This window comes from Trichomycterus rosablanca, chromosome 1 (genome assembly GCF_030014385.1).
Source record: "Trichomycterus rosablanca isolate fTriRos1 chromosome 1, fTriRos1.hap1, whole genome shotgun sequence".
Classification (NCBI taxonomy): domain Eukaryota; kingdom Metazoa; phylum Chordata; class Actinopteri; order Siluriformes; family Trichomycteridae; genus Trichomycterus; species Trichomycterus rosablanca.
Genome location: NC_085988.1, coordinates 5,852,691 through 5,873,287, shown reverse-complemented (window position 1 = coordinate 5,873,287; position 20,597 = coordinate 5,852,691). Strand labels below are relative to the sequence as shown.

The 20,597-nt window shown below is 39.5% G+C and overlaps 2 gene segments (V, D, J or C); one reads left to right on the top strand and one right to left on the bottom strand.

Annotated features, from left to right (window-relative positions):
• The window catches only part of LOC134317566 (Ig kappa chain V region 12F2-like), a 65,915-nt gene that overhangs the window by 8,635 nt on the left and 36,683 nt on the right, over positions 1–20,597 (bottom strand). The window contains 1 exon segment of the V gene segment in view: positions 7,973–7,989. Coding sequence covers positions 7,973–7,989 — 17 coding nt within the window.
• LOC134317874 (Ig kappa chain V-III region MOPC 63-like) overlaps positions 1–20,597 on the top strand; it is a 37,171-nt gene that overhangs the window by 5,464 nt on the left and 11,110 nt on the right.

The window sequence follows — 20,597 nt, the reverse complement described above, 5'->3', positions numbered from 1 at the left end:
CCACCATTATTTACCAGAACTGCCTTAACTCTCCTGGGCATGGAGTTTACCAGAGCTTCACAGGTTGCCACTGGAATGCTTTTCCACTCCTCCATGACGACATCACGGAGCTGGCGGATATTCGAGACTTTGCGCTCCTCCACCTTCCGCTTGAGGATGCCCCAAAGATGTTCTATTGGGTTTAGGTCTGGAGACATGCTTGGCCAGTCCATCACCTTTACCCTCAGCCTCTTCAATAAAGCTGTGGTCGTCTTAGAGGTGTGTTTGGGGTCATTATCATGCTGGAACACTGCCCTGCGACCCAGTTTCCGGAGGGAGGGGATCATGCTCTGCTTCAGTATTTCACAGTACATATTGGAGTTCATGTGTCCCTCAATGAAATGTAACTCCCCAACACCTGCTGCACTCATGCAGCCCCAGACCATGGCATTCCCACCACCATGCTTGACTGTAGGCATGACACACTTATCTTTGTACTCCTCACCTGATTGCCGCCACACATGCTTGAGACCATCTGAACCAAACAAATTAATCTTGGTCTCATCAGACCATAGGACATGGTTCCAGTAATCCATGTCCTTTGTTGACATGTCTTCAGCAAACTGTTTGCGGGCTTTCTTGTGTAGACACTTCAGAAGAGGCTTCCTTCTGGGGTGACAGCCATGCAGACCAATTTGATGTAGTGTGCGGCGTATGGTCTGAGCACTGACAGGCTGACCCCCCACCTTTTCAATCTCTGCAGCAATGCTGACAGCACTCCTGCGCCTATCTTTCAAAGACAGCAGTTGGATGTGACGCTGAGCACGTGCACTCAGCTTCTTTGGACGACCAACGCGAGGTCTGTTCTGAGTGGACCCTGCTCTTTTAAAACGCTGGATGATCTTGGCCACTGTGCTGCAGCTCAGTTTCAGGGTGTTGGCAATCTTCTTGTAGCCTTGGCCATCTTCATGTAGCGCAACAATTCGTCTTTTAAGATCCTCAGAGAGTTCTTTGCCATGAGGTGCCATGTTGGAACTTTCAGTGACCAGTATGAGAGAGTGTGAGAGCTGTACTACTAAATTGAACACACCTGCTCCCTATGCACACCTGAGACCTAGTAACACTAACGAGTCACATGACATTTTGGAGGGAAAATGACAAGCAGTGCTCAATTTGGACATTTAGGGGTGTAGTCTCTTAGGGGTGTACTCACTTTTGTTGCCAGTGGTTTAGACATTAATGGCTGTATATTGAGTTATTTTGAGGGAAGAATAAATTTACACTGTTATATAAGCTGCACACAGACTACTTTTCATTGTGTCAAAGTGTCATTTTGTCAGTGTTGTCCCATGAAAAGATATACTTAAATATCTGCAGAAATGTGAGGGGTGTACTCACTTTTGTGATACACTGTATATATATATATATATATATATATATATATATATATATATATATATATACAGTATATATACACACATACACATATAAATAAAAATAGACAATTAAATAATAATAACAAGTCAACATTTCAAAAACATTTCGTACATAATAATAATCAATCCCCAGTTTTATAAGTACTAACCACCTTATTTTTAAACAGTTTTTTAAATTTGCAGAGTGAACGACACATTCTTAAATCTTTATCAAAGCTGTTCCACAACTGCACCCCTTTGGTTGATATACACCTATTTTTTAGATTTGTCCTTACTCTAATTTTTTTAAATATACCTGTTCTCCTAAGTCCGTATTTGCTCTCTTTTATTTCAAACAACCCCTGAATACAGTTTGGAAGTAAATTATTTTGTGCTTTGTACATTATCTGTGCAATATTAAAATCGACTAGATCACTGAATTTTAAAACATGCAATTTGGTAAATAATTGCTTGGTTGGTGCATAATAATCCAATCGATTTATAATTCTTAAAGCTTTTTTCTGTAACATGAATATTGGTTTAATATTGGTTTTGTATGTGTTTCCCCATACCTCCACACAGTAAGTCATATATGGAACTATGAAAGAACAATACAATATATATAGTGATTTTTTTATTCAAAATATCTTTGGTTTTATACAATATTGCAATAGTTTTAGACATTTTTGTTTTCACATTACTTATGTGTTGTTTCCAACATAATTTATGATCAATTATTATGCCCAAAAATTTATTTTCATACACCCTTTCTATTTCAACATCACTGATCATAATTTTAACTTCATTCTTAATTTTTCAATTTCCAAAAAGTATAAATTTTGTTTTATTTAAATTCAATGATAGCTTATTAATATCAAACCATTTCTTTAACACATTCAATTCGCTTTCCACTGTATTCAGAAGCTGTTCCAAACTTTTCCCAGAACAGTATAAACTAGTGTCATCAGCAAATAAAACAAATTTTAACAATTTAGATACTGTACAGATATCATTTATATACAAAATAAACAACTTAGGTCCAAGCACTGAGCCTTGTGGAACACCACAAGTGACTTTCATTAGTTTTGATTTAATGTTATTTATTTGTACATATTGATATCGTTCATCTAAGTAACTCTTGAGCCATGCATATGCTACTCCTCTAAAACCATATCTCTCCATTTTATTCATTAATAAGTCATGGTCAAGTGTCAAATGCTTTTTTTAAGTCTATAAAAACCCCAACGGTATATTCTTTGTTATCTATTGCAGTTGTGATCTCTTCTACCAGTTGCATCACTGCCATCGAGGTGGACCTATTTGTTCTAAAACCATACTGATGTTCACTCAATAAATTATGTTTTTCTATAAATTTATCAAGCCTATCTACAAATAGTTTTTCTAGAATCTTTGAGAACTGGGAGATCAGGGAAACTGGTCTATAATTGGAGAACTGATGTCGGTCACCATTTTTATAGATCAGAATAATTTTTGCTGTTTTAATTTCATTAGGAAATACACCTGTTTGGAAAGACTGATTGCAGATATATGTAAAAGGTTTCACAATAGATTCTATAATAGTTTTTACTAATGTCATATCAAGTTCATTCCAATCAGTGGACTTTTTATTATTAAATTTTTTTACAATATCCAATATTTCATTTTCATCAGTTCCCCGTATAAAAATTTGGTGGGGTTTTTTATAAGCAATATCTTTATCTACACCCTTCCTATTTTTTGGCTCCACAATTTATTTTGCTAAATTATACCCAACTTTTGCAAAGTATTTATTCAATTCATTCACACTTTCCTTCGTATTATTTGTCTTTGTATTATCTTCTTTTATGAAATAATCTGGACTATCTGCTCTTTTTGTACTCTTTTTGATAATGTTATTTAGTACACTCCATGTTCGTTGGGTGTTATTCCTGTGCTGTTCCAATAATTTCTGATAGTATTCCTTCTTCCTAAATCTCATAACCCTTATTAGTTTATTTTTATATATTTTATATTTATTTTCTGTTTCTTTTGTTCTATACTTTATAAATCTCTTATATAATAAATTTTTCTTTTTACATGCATTTGCTATTCCCTTAGTAATCCATGGTTTATCAGCATATTTATACCTTCTTGTAACTTTTTTTAACGGACAGTTTTTTTTCATATAACTGAACAAATGTGAACATAAAAGCATCATTAACCTTGTTTGGATCGTCATTTGCATAAACATCTGTCCAGTTTTGTTTCATTAAATCCACCTTTAGGGCAGTGATTGTTTCTGGAGTTCTATGTCTGATCACTTTGAAATTGTTTAATCTGTGTTTATTTTCTACCTTTAAACATTTTTGAAAGATTGCAAAAACTGGAAGATGGTCACTTACATCATTTATAAGCAATCCACCTACTATTGTTCCTTCAATTCTATTCGTAAATATATTGTCGATCAATGTTGCAGTGTCCGTTGTTATTCTTGTTGGTTTAGTAATCACTGGAAACAGGTTGTTCCTGTACATTGTACTGATAAAATCTATTGTACTTCTATGTCTATTTGGATTTAACAAATCGATATTAAAATCACCACATACAATTTGTACCTTATTATCTCTCAATTTCTCAATCAAACCAGCTAATTTATCATTAAATGAGGTCAAGTCCCTGGTGTTCTATATATACAACCGATTAATATATTTTTTGATTGTTTTATATCGTATTTTATAGTTATACATTCTAATATATTTTCTATTGTAGTTGACATACTTTTAATCATACTACATTTTAAATCTGTATCAACATACAGGGCAACTCCTCCTCCGATTTTATTGTTCCGATTAACTGTAAAAAAAAACTCATATCCATCCAGTCCCACGTCATTTACTTTCTCATTATCAAGCCAGGTTTCAGACACCGCAATAACATTAACCTTTTTAAATTTTTGTAGATAGTCCTTTATTTTAGTAAAGTTTCTATAGAGACTTCTGCTGTTAAAGTGTATTACTGATAGAGCACCTTCCATATTCACATTATTGTTAAACTGTTCCTCAGTGTAATACTCACAATTGTAGTTGATATTATTGTAGAAATTGATTTCTGGATCAATGTCATTTCCAAACTCATACATCTTCTGTTCAGTATTATCAAATGTTTTAAAACTCAAATAATCATACTCACTCCATAGTTTGTGTGGAAGATCCCCCACACTATCCTTATTATCTATAAACTCTTCATCATTAACATCACTGAAAGGAAATAAATAATCCTCATTAAAGTCTGCCATTTTGTAAGGTCTAATTAATATACAGTAATATACAGTCACACAATCCAAATCACAATATTGCACAGCTGTCCAAATAAAAAATAAGGACAAGCAGTGTGCTTTATATAATTCTTCATTTGTATGGGTTCAAATCTTTCAGTTCTTTTATCATAATTACTTTGGCTTCCTCCGGTGTTCTGTTTAGCCATATCATCACGCGACTTGAGCCTCCACCCAGGACTCGAGGCAGACAAGCATCAAGACTCTTCTCTGTTCTAGCACCCAAGTGGTGGAATGAACTTCCTCTGTCTGTCCGAACATCTGAGTCTCTTGCTGTCTTTAAAAAAACGATTAAAAACCTTCATCACCTTTTTAATAAGCACTTAAGCTGACTTGTACTTATTTACTAACATTTTTTTATATTTCCAAAAAAAAACACTTCTAACAGGTTTCAGCAGATTTGTGTTCTTTGACTGTTGTTTACTAAAACTTGAGAAATGAAATGTTTACTATGGAAGCACTTCTTGTAAGCCACTCTGGATAAGAGCGGAAATGTAAAAATGTAAATGTAAATATTACTTTACAGTTCCTACATTGTAAAAAAATTCCCTGTAAAATTACAGTACAATACTGGCAGCAGGGTTTCCAGATGTTTACTGTAATTTTTACAGTTTCTATACTGTATTCTGAATTACAGTTTCTTACCGTTGTATTAAAAACATTAAAATACAGTGAATTTTAAAAAATACAGTAAAATACTGGCAGCAGGGTTTCCAGCTATTTACCGTCATTTTTACAGTTTCTATACTGTATTCTGAATTACAGTTTCTTCATGACAGCTGCCCACTGGAAGTATGAAATTGATGAAACTACTTCACTGACATACAAATTAGATTTTAAAAAATTAGGCTTAATTGAATAAACACAAAAACAGGATTAACAAATGTTCAAGTACATTATTTATTAAATAAAGAGAAAACAAAATCACAACAGTAGTTATTGTTTCATTTAAAAACAAAAATACAAAAGCCTTTTAAACAACCAAGTATGTGCACACATACTACCAATAAGTGCATTAGTGTGAGTGTGTGAAAACTTGCTTGCCTAAATGAAGTCCCACTGAAAGTCCAAGAGATTCTTTAGGAGTGTGGAATTTTTTGTTGACTATTCTACCTGTCTTCTTTGAAACCACCTTGCCCCGACTAGTCTTTCTGGGTTTATCCCAATGAAGCACCTGGAGACACAACAGTACACAATAGCAATCAGTTGGTGACTTTTAGAGTGATTTAGGAAATCAGGCAATGCACAAGAACAAAAAAACAGATTTAAGACAGTGTCTTACCTCTGAATGAACTCAAATGTACAAGAGGCCTCCTCCTGGTACTGCAAGTTGAACACGTAGTACATTGCAAACAAAGTTGCAAGCCCAGTCAGGAATGTAGGTAGGATGCCCTCACAAATGACATGACCCTTAAGACTATTCATCCAGCCTTGAATGACCAGCTCCGTTCCTTGTATAAAAAACATTGTTTAAGGAACAAGGACACACCATCCGTAATTTTGTCATTAACGCAAAGCATTCACACTCCTTTTGGATTTAGTCTGCTAAACATTGAGTGAGTGTCTGCGAGTGAGTGTGAGAGAATGAGTTCATGTGCATGAGTGTTAGTGTGAGTTAGGGGTTGCACAGACTAGTCGACTTTACTGCTTGGTGATGATGCTTTAAGTTTGATGTTGACTAGTCGCTGATCACGTGATTAAGACAACAGGTAAGGAGCCTGGTGATTTTGGAATCTATGCCTCCGGTTTCCTGAAGGCTAATATAATCCCAGGCTCGTTGGAAAGGGCACATCACCCTCTACTGACTTGTGGAGTTTGGCTTCGTTCTGACGTTTCTCCGGCAACCTACAGTGCTTCAAAAATCAGATACTGAACATCCTTATCTCCAGTTTCCCAAAGACTACAATAAAAAGTCATGTGTCATTGGAGTGGGCTCTCCAGACCTCCGCCGCAGGCGAGCATCCCAGCAAGGCCACCTAGGGTGCACCTAAGTCAGATACAAAGCGCATGGATTTTTAAAGTTGGATATTTTAAACATTTAAGTTGCTTGTTGCAAAGCATTCCCTTCTCCTGTGGTTTTGTTCATGACATCAGCAATTAGTCAACATCTACTCGACTTTCATCACATACGTAACTGTCGACTTAAAAAAATGTGAGCGAGTGAGTGTGAATGAGTAAGTGAAAGTGAGTGAGTGCATGTGAGTGAGGGTAACAGCGAGTGAGTGAGTGTAAATGAGAGTTTGTGAGCGAGTGTGAATGAGTGTAAGTGAGTGAGAGTGAGTGTAAATGAGAGTTTGTGAGCGAGTGTAAGTGAGTGAGAGTGAGTGTGAATAAGTGTGAGTGAGTGAATATTATTATTATTAATATTATTATAATATTATTGTAAATATTATACTTTTTATTATTATTATTTTGCACTGTTTTTATTAATATTTTATTATATTCTATATTTTTTGCACATGTAACTGTATATTTTTGTTCTTTCTTATTTTTATTGTTAATATTTCTCTGTAACTTGCTTTGGCAATACGAATGTCATTATTTGTCATGCCAATAAAGCTTCTTTTGAGTTTTGAGTTTTGAGTTGAGTTGAGTGTAAGGGAGAGTGAGTGAGAATGAGCGTGAGTGAGAGTAAGTGAGAGCAGGTGTGAGGGAGAGTGAGTGTAAATGAGAGTTTGTGAGTGAGTGTGAATGAGTGTGAGTGAGAGTGAGTGAGTGTAAATGAGAGTTTGTGAGCGAGTGTAAGTGAGTGAGAGTGAGTGTGAATAAGTGTGAGTGAGAATGTGAGATTGAGTGTAAGGGTTTGTCTGGTTCGACAAAGACTGTCAAATGTTAAGAACAGAACTCCGTAAAATATCAAACCAAAAACACAGAGACCCAAACAACAGTAACACACGACTTCTTTACTGTGAAACCCTCAAACAATATAAACGTACACTCAGAACCAAAAAAGCTCAGTACACCCAAAAACAACTAACAATTATTGAACAATCAATCAACACACATCAATTCTGGGACAATTGGAACAAATTAAAACATAGAGAACAGGAAGAATTGGCCATTCAGGATGGGGATATCTGGACAACCCATTTCCAATCACTCTTTAAAAATGTAGAATTAGATTCAAATCCTGAACAAAATCAAATTATTAGTAAGTTAGAGGAACTGGAACGGGCTGTTAAAAACCACCAGAATCCTCTAGACTCTCTCATTACTGAGCAGGAACTTAAAGACAACATTAAAAAACTAAAAACAAAGAAATCATCAGGACCTGACGGGATCCTGAATGAAATGATCAAACACAGCAGCTCCAAATTTCACCTGGCAATGTTAAAAGTCTTTAACCTGGTTCTGAGTGTCGGTTCCTTCCCTGAAATCTGGAATCAAGGTCTCATAACACCCATCTACAAAAGTGGAGATAAATTCCACCCTAATAATTACCGGGGCATCTGTGTGAGCAGTAACCTGGGGAAGTTATTCTGTAGTATAATTAACTCACGATTATTACACTTCCTTACCCAACACAACGTCCTGAGTAAAAGTCAGATTGGTTTTCTACCAAATTACCGCACTACCGATCATATTTACACCCTACACACCCTGATCGAAAAATATGTAGTTCAAAATAACTCTAAAATATTTGCATGTTTTATTGATTTTAAAAAAGCTTTTGATTCCATTTGGCATGAAGGATTGTTTTATAAAATGTTAGAGAGTGGTGTAGGGGGTGTTAGGATGAATCTTTTGGTTCAAAAAGGTCCTGAAGAAAGCAGTCGTGAAGTCCCGAAAGTACTCTTTAAAACACTTTATTAAGTGTAAAAATAATCTGTGAATATATATCAGAGCTAAGCCGGCCGGCGCTCCTTACTCCTGCAGTCTAGACACACCACGTAAGAAAGAGGCCGAACCTTTCTCCCCGCCAGTTTTTAAACTCAGCTAGGCTCCTCCTCCTTTACTGCTGGTGGAGCCAATGAAGTGTGCTAACAAGCCCCAGGCTCTGCCTCCCCCCCCTTTCTGTAGGAGTCAGGGAGAGAGCCTAGCCGGCGACATGTTGAACAATAGACCATGTGGTCTGGATGTAATTTATGTTTAATAATGATGTTATGTTAAAAACCTAACAATCCCCCTTGGAAGCATCTTAATGCTTTCACAATAACTTTTAACTATAGGTTAGGTGTTTCTAGATCCCAGGAAATAAGGATAGCCGTCAGCAACCCCCCAATTTAACCCCTTCTGACTACATGGCCACTGGGCTGAATTTTATACAATAAAACGTTTCTAAAAATAAAAAGGCTACCAATTAAACTAAAGGAACCGTACCTATCGCAACAGCTCCTAACCCTGAAACAAACAAACAAAAAATAATAAAAACAGGAAATCAAAAATAAAGTAATTTAAAAAATAGGAAATCAAAAAGAGAAGAAAAATAAAATAAACACAATGGGTGCGTGGCTTCTACAGGAAGTCCGTTCAGGTTGTCCTCCACCAGACGGAGCTGCAGATATTCAGAAGGGGCCCATAGCTCCTGTGTCTCTGCAAGACTCCTAATGTCTTATGGATTCTCCCCTGTCGGTCTTACCTGTTTCCACAGCAGCACAAACATTTAAACGATGTAACAGAGAATATCCTTCCTAAAAGTACCAAACATATATACATTGTAAACAATCCTGAACTAACCCCTTGCGTTTTGTAGCTAAACTATGTGTGTTGCACTTAACTAGTGTTTTCAAAGATGGTCTATGTGTCTGCGAACTATATGTTTATGTTTTTTTTTCTCCTAGTCTAACTAAATTCTCCCCCCTCGTCTTGTTCCGCTCCGTTGATTCCGCTGGACTCTTCTTCCACATAGTCGGTTTTGTCGGGCTTTTCTGCTGTGGGTTGTTCCCTGTAGGCAGGTCCAGTTAGTGGCACTTCTGTCCCTTGGAGTGGGTCTTCCAGTCCCCTCAGTGTCTGCCTCTGCCAGTCCTTCCAAGTCTCCTTCCTTCATTACGGTGTGTGATTAGTAGTGCTGGTCCTCTCTCCTCATCTTGTCTGGTCGGTTTTACCTTTAATTAAGCAGAGTTAGTAGCACTTATACTGCTCGAAGTGGGTCTTCCGGCCCACCTTCAAGGGTATCCTCCTCATCATCATCTACCTGATATCTCGACAAATCAGCCAACACCATCTGGATAACTGGTGGATCCTGCCCCCCTCTGCTTCCTCTACTCACTATATCTATTACAAATCTTTCTATTAATATCCTGATGCACGGGATACCACAACAACAACATATCACTAAAATTACCAATCCTACACATACTGACATCACCAAACTCGTAATAACTTCCTTCCATGGCCCAAACATCCCTTCTAGCTACTTAACCCATTCATACACACATACAATCATACAACAGACAAACATATAAGCTACTTACCCAGCCCTCACCGCAGCCACCCCACTCCCAACATCGGGATACACGGCCACGGTGAGCTTAGACACCACTGCCGCAAGGCTTTCTGGGTAAAGCCCGTGCCGGACCCAGTGGCGACGCTACACTGTCCCCTCCCTAATGGTCAACCGTCCCGGTGACCCACTCACCAGCGTCCACTGGGTGGCTCCATGTCTGGACCGCACCCCATTACACTGCCGAGTCGCTCTTCCACCCACTGCTGGACCGGGCACCCTGCCCCTGCAGCCACCTGGGCTAGCGCACTCGGACAGACCGGGCATATTGGCTCACCAAACCATCAGAGCCACCCAAACACCACGATCCCCCTTCTGACACCAATGTGGCGCCGGCGAGTAAGGAAGGTTAGCGTCAGGGCCGCAAGTGAGCTGCCTTTGGCAGTTCATTCAGTGGTTTAGGGACAGACACCCATTCATACACACATCCCTTCTGAAAAATGTCCCCTGTTTATCGGTTCTGGTTTGTTGCTCCTGAAACAGGTGTAATTGTCTTTATAAGCTTTGATGTTGGTTGGAGTTGGTTCCTGAGTTAGTGGGTGAGACATGGATAAATTCTCTATGTGTTAAATTAGACATTTTAGACCGCTTTAAACAACCTTTCGAGCAAAATCTGTAACACGTATTAAGACAAAGATAAACTGATAGGTTTTAACGAGACACACCCTAGAACAGAAGATTCCTGCCTAGTCGAAGAATACGAGTATTCTTTTAACATTCACTGGCACAACTCACTCGGTTGTCCAAACACAACTCAGACAAAAGAACGTAAACCTCAGTACAACAACAGTGTCTACTGGAAACAAACAATTACTTCACCGCGACCGACAATGGCCCTATGGAAACAAACAATCACTTCACCGCGACCGACAATGGCCCTATGGAAACAAACATATAGTTCAGGGCAATCGACAGTGATCCCCTGGAAACAAACAATTACTTCACCGCGACCGACAATGGTCCTATGGAAACAAACATATACTTCACCGCGACCGACAATGGCCCTATGGAAACAAACAATCACTTCACCGCGACCGACAATGGCCCTATGGAAACAAACATATAGTTCAGGGCAATCGACAGTGATCCCCTGGAAACAAACATATACTTCACCGCGACCGACAATGGCCCTATGGAAACAAACATATACTTCACCGCGACCGACAATGGCCCTATGGAAACAAACAATCACTTCACCGCGACCGACAATGGCCCTATGGAAACAAACATATACTTCAGGGCAATCGACAGTGATCCCCTGGAAACAAACAATTACTTCACCGCGACCGACAATGGCCCTATGGAAACAAACATATACTTCACCGCGACCGACAATGGCCCTATGGAAACAAACAATCACTTCACCGCGACCGACAATGGCCCTATGGAAACAAACATATACTTCAAGGCAATCGACAGTGATCCCCTGGAAACAAACAATTACTTCACAGCGACCGACAATGGCCCTATGGAAACAAACATATACTTCATTACTTGTCTCTCATACTGCATTAACCCTTCCTGCTATATAAAATTCCCCTTCAAACAGTTCAAACTGATCAGAGCAGAAGGTGCATACACATTACATCTAACATTTTCTACGCTTATTCTACTTCATCATCGTCGCATGCTAGAGAGCCTTCAAATTTTCTAAATCACATTTTTTCCAATACAAAATCACCAATCCACTATTTATTATTTACTCTGCCATACTTAAAATAACAACAGCTCTGCTATATCAACTTCCATCAGTCCTACAAACCCCTGACTTATATTATTTATTCATTCAGATTTTTTACCCCAACTTTTGGTCACTGGTACTTACACACCTCCTGCTTCTAACAATACAGACTACATTTCCCACAATCCAACAGACTCTCACATGACCATCTCCTGCTCCTAGTCAGCCAATCCTTCATGCTCATCATCACCAGCGCTTTGATCCACTTTGGCCATCTGAAATCACATTGAACTCTACTTAAACAGTTCCATTTAGTTAACTCACTGCAAAGTACTACCAACCTATACTATCTCTATTGTATTATTGTTACATCTCCCTACAAATGTCATTAACCCCACATCACTATGGTACCTGCATCCCTACTCTCACTAAAACACAAGCACTTGTAGCTCTTTCTAATTTACTCTTGTAACCAAAACTTTTTCTACACGAATTATTGTTATTCTAATACCTTACTGTAAAATACATCCAAAACCTCTATAAGATGTTACCGAACCCCTCACTTTTTATTATGGAACCCAGATCTTCAGGTGGATGTCTATTAAAACACACTACTGTCCCACACGGTCTTGAGATTTCACTGCATAACGTCTCCATCCAGTCTCACATCAGCTTTCCCTTCCTCTTGTCTGATGATGTCATTACTTTGGCATTCTGTACCTCAGCACCCCATATGCCTCTTGAACACTGCTTTACTCAAACATCAGAATGCAACAACAGCCATGACACACATCTGCAAGATCTGGTATTCATAATTTTTACATCATCTTTGGTACTGCATAAGTGTCCACCATCCTCAGCCAGTACACAGTAGATTAAATATCAGACTTCTCTTTACTCATGCAGGGCCTGCAGTTTATGGCCTCAACCCCCCGCTGGGTTGCTGTGTGTCTGTGAAACCTATGACCTGGGTCTCCAGTCACCCCCCTTCATGTACTTCTCTCCTAACAAGTTATTTTCTTCTCACTATTCCCTCAATCTTTAAATTGCACTCGTCTGCCACTCATCTATGATCATGCATAGTATTGCCACAAGGTTTACTGCACCACATTGAACCAATCTAACTTCTTAAACAATCCTGAACTATATAATATAAACTGAGTTGACCTGATCAATTAGCTAGAAAAGATTCATCGGATACAACACAAGCATCAAATATTAACAATTGCCAATTAACAATTTCCAAAAAATATTACCAATTAAATTGAATCTTACCGGAGTCCGTGTAAGCAATTATATTTAATCTCCTGAGACCCGAGCTTTGATTTTTTCAATGCATTTTTCCTATTCCTTATGTTTTTAACCTTAGTTGGGCGACACGGTGGCTCAGTGGGTAGTACCGTCGCACACTGTCACAGCAAGAAGGTTCCCCCTCCGCGGAGCCCGCATGTTGTCGTGTGGGCTTTCCCCGGGTGCTCCGGTTTCCTCCCACAGTCCAAAGACATGCCAGCGAGGCGAACCAGAGACACTGAACTGTCCATGTCTGTGCCCGATATAACCTGAATCCCGTGCAATGAGCAACCACCGCTCCTGTCATAAATGTAACCAAAGTGCAAAACATAACGTCAAAATCTCAATAAAGAAGCAAACAAACTTTATTAGTGTTCTAGTACTTTTGCTACCACTAGCTGGCAGACAAAAGTGTCCACTAATGGGGACAATCGATCGAAGTTTTAGCAGGTCAAGGAATAAGGCATAACAAAACCAAAATGTAATGTCCTCATATGTGACCGCAGGGTCGCAAAAGGTTAATCTCACCTGAGTCCGTGCAAGCAGCAGCGCTGAGAGATACTACAGATTGCTACAACTCCCTTTTCTCTAAACAGGAGGTAAGGCTGAAGATTACCTTCACCAGGCGTCCCTGAATCTGCATGCATATACGTACCTGGATCTGCATGCATATCCGTAGGTCTGCCAGTCCAGCTGCCCCAGCACAATGTATCACAGGATTTAATACACAAAGCGGCATTTTAAACATAAATTCTTATTCCTGCCATAATACTCCCCCCTTTTTTCAAATTTTACAATCAAATCTTGAAAATAAAACATTAAATAAACCTACTAAATGTGTTTATCCTGTTGGAAAGCACAGAATTCTAAAGTTAGTTCAATCAAAGTCTGGTGTTAGCTGGACCTGTAAACAAATAATGTCGTTAGTGAGCAGTGGAAGGTGTGCAACAGCTTTGTCGGCAGTGTCACCTCTGGCATTGTCCTGTAAAATTGGAACAAAACTTTACTTAAATAGTTCCACTTAAATTGAATAGGAGGGACAATGACACAAAGTATCATTTGCTAAAATTTTAACTAAGCCCACTTGTTTCCTGTCTGTTGCAGCATCTCTGGATGCAAATCCTTTCACAAACATTTCCAATTCAGGATTCCTATCAGGCCCAGAAAAAATAGATAGAGTAATACAGTCATGATGTTCACCATCTCCTGCAATTAGTAAAAAGTGGTAGGATTAAGTACATTACAGCATTTGATAATAATGTTCAATTTTAGAAGTACACTGTAGTATTTATACAATCATTAACTTGATACGTGAGATGTTTTCCTTTCAGTTATAGAACATAATTTGGCACTAACCGAGTTAGATAAGTATAACCCTCAAGATCACCTATTATAACTACGGATATTTCTGTATCAGACAAAGACAGAAAGAAAATTCTGCACAAATCCAGAAGGGATCAGAGTCCCTGTCTTGTACAGAAATAGTGGTACCTTCTGGCATTATTTCCAATTTAATTCAAGAGGCAAACAAATGATCACACCTCATAAGATTTATAGGGCTATGAAATCTCACTCTTTACAACTACACAATATTTTAGAAACAGTAACATATTAGCTTTTACCTTTTAACTTGTATTCAGCATTTGTACACAGAGAAAAACACGACCTCACTCTCAAATAAACATAAGCTTTGACAATATATGATCTAATATATTACCATATGTTTTAATCAGAGGTGGAAAGAGTACCAAAAAAACTGTATTCAAGTAAAAGTACTATTACCTTAATGAATCTTTACTCAATTACGAGTAAAGTTACTACTTTGAAAATCCACTCAAGCAAAAAGTAGAAAGTAACTCATTTAAAATGTACTCACCGAGTAAACAGCAGGGGGTCTCCTCTGTGTAATGTAAACAGGAGTGGATACAAACCTCAACAGTAGTTTTTAATTCAAATGCAACAGTAGAAACGTTGTCCTTAACTCAAATGCAATAGAAGAAACATGTTGATACAACAATTAAAACAGTTAGGGATGTGTAATGCGTCATTTCAAATGACATAAAACTTTTTCAACTTGTATAATCACTAGCGATGTGTCGTAAAATGATTCGAATCCATGAATCGGCTCTTCTAACCGAAACAAAGGAACCGACTCTTCCGGCAGTCGCCATGTAAATACGTGGCTCTTCAAAAGGAACCGAGACAAAAGACTCGACTCCCTGTCGCAACTCACTGAATTCGGGATTTCTTTAGCGTTTTTTATTTTTATTTTTATTTTGCTCGGTAACAGATGCTATTCAAAATGTAACAATTACTAATACAAAACATACTTAAGCAAAAGCAAAATTACAGTCTGTGAAATGTGCTTTAAAAACTACTGTGTTACAGTAACCAGTGCGATCAGAGCGGTAACACTAAGCACTGGATTCGTGTATGTATGTGTATTGATCGAATTTGTTTAAAATCATATCCCCGCTATTGAAACATTCCCCACTTGCGACATATTGATGTCGAATTATTGTCCAGCACTACCCCATACATTAAACAAAGAAACAATATAGCAATCTCTCAATAATACATGCACCAATACACCCAGCAAATCTCCTATCACGACTAACAAGCGCTGTGTTACATAATTTTAATCTTATTCACTATAACAACTCTGATTAAGGAGATTTTCCCTAATTATGTGTGAAAATGTCCTATGTCACACATGGATGAATTCCACTCTAAGTACCCCCTTTCCTGGTTTAAGAACCTTAAAGTTCAAGAGCGCTATCTACCTTAAAACACACTTAATAAGGTACCATAAATACTTCATCTTAACTCAGTTATCTTAAGATTATAAAAATAAAGTTGATTATAAAATTAACTGCAGCACTTACCCAATCCAGGCGTACAAAGACAAAGATAGCCGATGGACAAAGATACGGCAAGCTGCTCACATAGAGCCAAAAATGGCGGATACACAGAAAACCACGCTCAGCTCTCCCAGAGCCAAAATGGTGGACAGACAGAAAACCACGCTCAGCTCTCCCAGAGCCAAAATGGTGGACAGACAGAAAACCACGCTCAGCTCTCTGGTCCAAAATGGCCGCCGAACAAAAGAAACCACGCTGCGCAACCCAGTGCCAAAATGGCGGACAGACAGAGCCAAAATGGCGGACAGACAGAAAGCCACGCTGCGTTCTCAAGAAACAAAATGGCGGATAGACGGGAGACCACGTTGCATTCCCAAGACAAAATGGCGTACAGACAGAAAGCCACGCTGCGTTCTCAAGAAACAAAATGGCGCCGACAACAAAAGAAACCACGTTGCACATCCAGCACACGGTTTCACAGACAAACATACACAGAGACTTACTGACAAACAAAACTCCTGATGTACTGTTTTTCGAACCTGATTTAGAATTTAAAGTAGTCTAATTAACCGAACCCCGCTCCCATAACAGTCAGGTCCGAATTTAGAATAATCTTATTGATCAAATCTAGTTCCCAGCACCAAAAGATTCTTTCAAGATTAAACGGCGCTCCGTTGCCGTAACAGACAAGCCCGTATATAGGACAATCTTATAGATCGAATCCCGTTTCCAGCACCGGCAGATTCTTTCAAGATTTCCCACACGATTTACGAATTCCGCTCCCATAACAGACAAATTCGTTATAATTTAGAACTATCAAATTAATTAAACCCCGCTCCCATAACAGACAGGCTAATTAAAATGTAGAACAATTCGAATTAGACGAGTCTCGCTCCCATAGCAGACAGACTCCCCTTTCCCTCCAATAGTGTTCCATACACAATGGCGCCCTTAACATTTATTTTAACCGGTTTGGTTCAAATTCAGATATCAGGAAACACACATTTTTAGCTCCAACATATATTCACAGTTTTAAACTATCTAATGATACTTTAGTAATTTAATCAGACACTTACGGATTCTGTGATTCACTTTCACACTCAGTACACTAAATAATAAATGCATCTAATATATATACAGAGAACGTCTGTTTACCTTAAGCAGGCGCGCGCCTTGTACTGAGTACAAAAGATTTTTTCAGAATTCCTGGTCTTACCTCAGTCAGCTGAATTAATTCTGATGCAATCCTCAGACCTCTTGAACCATCCTCTGGCTACCATTTGTTAGGATGAATCTTTTGGTTCAAAAAGGTCCTGAAGAAAGCAGTCGTGAAGTCCAGAAAGTACTCTTTAAAACACTTTATTAAGTGTAAAAATAATCTGTGAATATATATCAGAGCTAAGCCGGCCGGCGCTCCTTACTCCTGCAGTCTAGACACACCACGTAAGAAAGAGGCCGAACCTTTCTCCCCGCCAGTTTTTAAACTCAGCTAGGCTCCTCCTCCTTTACTGCTGGTGGAGCCAATGAAGTGTGCTAACAAGCCCCGGGCTCTGCCTCCCCCCCCTTTCTGTAGGAGTCAGGGAGAGAGCCTAGCCGGCGACATGTTGAACAATAGACCATGTGGTCTGGATGTAATTTATGTTTAGTAATGATGTTATGTTAAAAACCTAACAGGGGTAAAACATACAATCTTATTAAATCCATGTACACAGAAAACCAGTGTGGAATAAGAATCGGCAGTAAGAGAACACATCCCGTCTCTCAGGAGCGTGGAGTGAGACAGGGCTGCTGTTTAAGTCCAACTCTATTTAACATCTATATTAATGAATTGGCCTCCATGTTAGAGCACTCAGCCACGCCCGGTCTCACTCTACACGACTCCGAGATTAAACTCCTGCTGTATGCAGATGATCTGGTCCTGCTGTCCCCCAGCGCTCAGGGTCTCCAGCACAAACTGGACCTGCTGCAGCAGTACTGTCAGACCTGGGCCCTGACCGTCAACCTCAAAAAGACCAAAATTATGACCTTCCAGAAAAGAGCCAGATCTCAGGGAACCAAACACACATATAAATTAGGACACCATGAAATTGAGCACACTAAAGATTATACTTACCTCGGACTAAACATCAGTTCCACAGAAAACTTTAACCCGGCAGTAAATGAACTGAGAGAAAAAGCTCGCAGGGCGTCGACGCCATAAAACGTCAAACATTCGTGGAAATTCCGATTCGAATCTGGCTTAAAATTTTTGAATCAATAATTGAACCGATTGCTCTATATGGCAGTGAAGTTTGGGGTTCGCTTACACACCATCAATTCCATAATTGGGACAAACATCCATTAGAGACCCTGCACACAGAGTTCTGTAAAAGCATCCTAAAGGTGCACAGACACACCACGAACAATGCGTGCAGGGCAGAATTAGGCCGATTTCCACTAATTATAAACATACAGAGAAGAGCAATCAACTTCTGGAACCATCTAAATGAGAGCGACCCCCAAACTTATCATTATAAAGCCCTGAAACACCAAGAGCTGAGCAAACATACCAGTCCCCTCATCCAACTGGTCCTGAGTCACTACACCCATACACCACTAACACACACCAATACACCACTAACACACACAGATACACCAGTAACACACACAGATACACCACTAACACACACAGACACTCAAATAACACACACAAACACATTGCTAACACACACTGACACACTAATAACACACACTAACACAATAAAGACTCAGGAACAAGAGAAATCTGTAAACCCAATTAGAATAAACCAAATTACACAAAAACTCAGAACTAAATATCTGAATTATTGGGAAACTGAAACTAAAACTCAAAGTAAAATGCAGTGTTATTTGGCCCTAAACAGACACTACAGTGCAGCAGATTATCTGAGCACAGTATCCGACCCTAAATTAAGAAACACCCTGACGAGGTACAGACTGAGCGCACACGACCTGGCCGTGGAGACGGGGCGACACACCCGGTCCTGGCTGCCCCGGGAGGAGAGGTCGTGTCAGCACTGCACTCTCAGTACAGTAGAGACGGAGCTGCACTTCCTCACCCGGTGTACCAAGTACCACCACGTCCGCTCCCAATTCTTCCCTAAATTTAACAACATCATCCCCAACTTTACCTCCCTCCCAGACCCCGACAAACTGCCCCACCTACTGGGGGAGCACAGAGAGAGCTGCACACTAGCAGCACTCTATACTCACACCTGCCACCAGGTGAGGGACAGTGGGTGACCATGTCTCATACACACACACACACACACACACACACACACGCCACCAGGTGAGGGACAGTGGGTGACCATGTCTCATACACACATACACACACACACACACGCACAAACTGATTGTTTTACTACCTCATTATTGTAAATATTATACTTTTTATTGTTATTATTTTGCACTGTTTTTATTAATATTTTATTCTATTCTATATTTTTTGCACATGTAACTGTTCTGTATATTTTTGTTCTTTCTTATTTTTATTGTTTATATTTCCCTGTAACTTGCTTTGGCAATACGAATGTCCTTATTTGTCATGCCAATAAAGCTTCTTTTGAGTTTGAGTTGAGTAAGGGAGAGTGAGTGAGAATGAGCGTGAGTGAGAGTAAGTGAGAGCAGGTGTGAGGGAGAGTGAGTGTAAATGAGAGTTTGTGAGCGAGTGTGAATAAGTGTAAATAAGTGTGAGTGAGTGTAAGTTAGTGAGTGTTAGTGTGTGAGTGAGTGAATGTGAGATTGAGTGTAAGGGAGAGTGAGTGAGAGTGAGCGTGAGTGAGAGTGAGTACGTGAGAGCAGGTGTGAGGGAGAGTGAGTAAGAGTAAGTGACAGTAAGTTAAGTGAATGAGTATGAGTGAGTGAGATTGAATGTGAGAGCAAGTAACTTGTCCAGGTACATAAAGTATTTTGCATTTAAAAAGATTAAATGTTTTCTACAATCACTTAATTTTACTGAACTATTACATTATTTAATGGATAACATTGCTTTGTTGAGTAAAACAAGTATAGTAATATGTAAAACAATGGAGTCGGGAAAGTCAAGAGGAGGTGGTGTGTGCATGATGGTAAACAGCAGCTGGTGTGATAACACCAATGTCATTACTCTTGCACGCTCCTGCACACCTAACCTGGAACTTCTGGCATCGGTGGCTACCCTGCAGGACTCTCTGGATGACGCAGACTGGGATATGTTCCGAGAAAGCTCCGCTGATTACGTCAGCGTGTTTACGGAAGCGGTTGTGGGATTTGTTGGGAAACTGGTGGACGATACGGTGGAGAAAACCGTAGTGAAAACTTTTCCCAACCAGAAGCCGTGGGTGGATGAAACCGTCCGCGATGATCTGAACTCTCGCACCGCTGCCTACAATGCGGGGCTCATCAGCGGTAACATGGAGGAATATAAAGCTGCGTCTTACGGAGTACGCTGAGTGGTGAAGGAGGCAAAGTGGCGCTACGGGGAGAAGATAGAGACACAGTTCCAGCAGAGTGACTCTAGAACCCTGTGGCAGGGACTACGGACCATCACGGACTACAGAAGCCCACCCTCCAGACTGGTGAGTGCGGACGCGTCTCTGGCAACCGAGCTGAACAC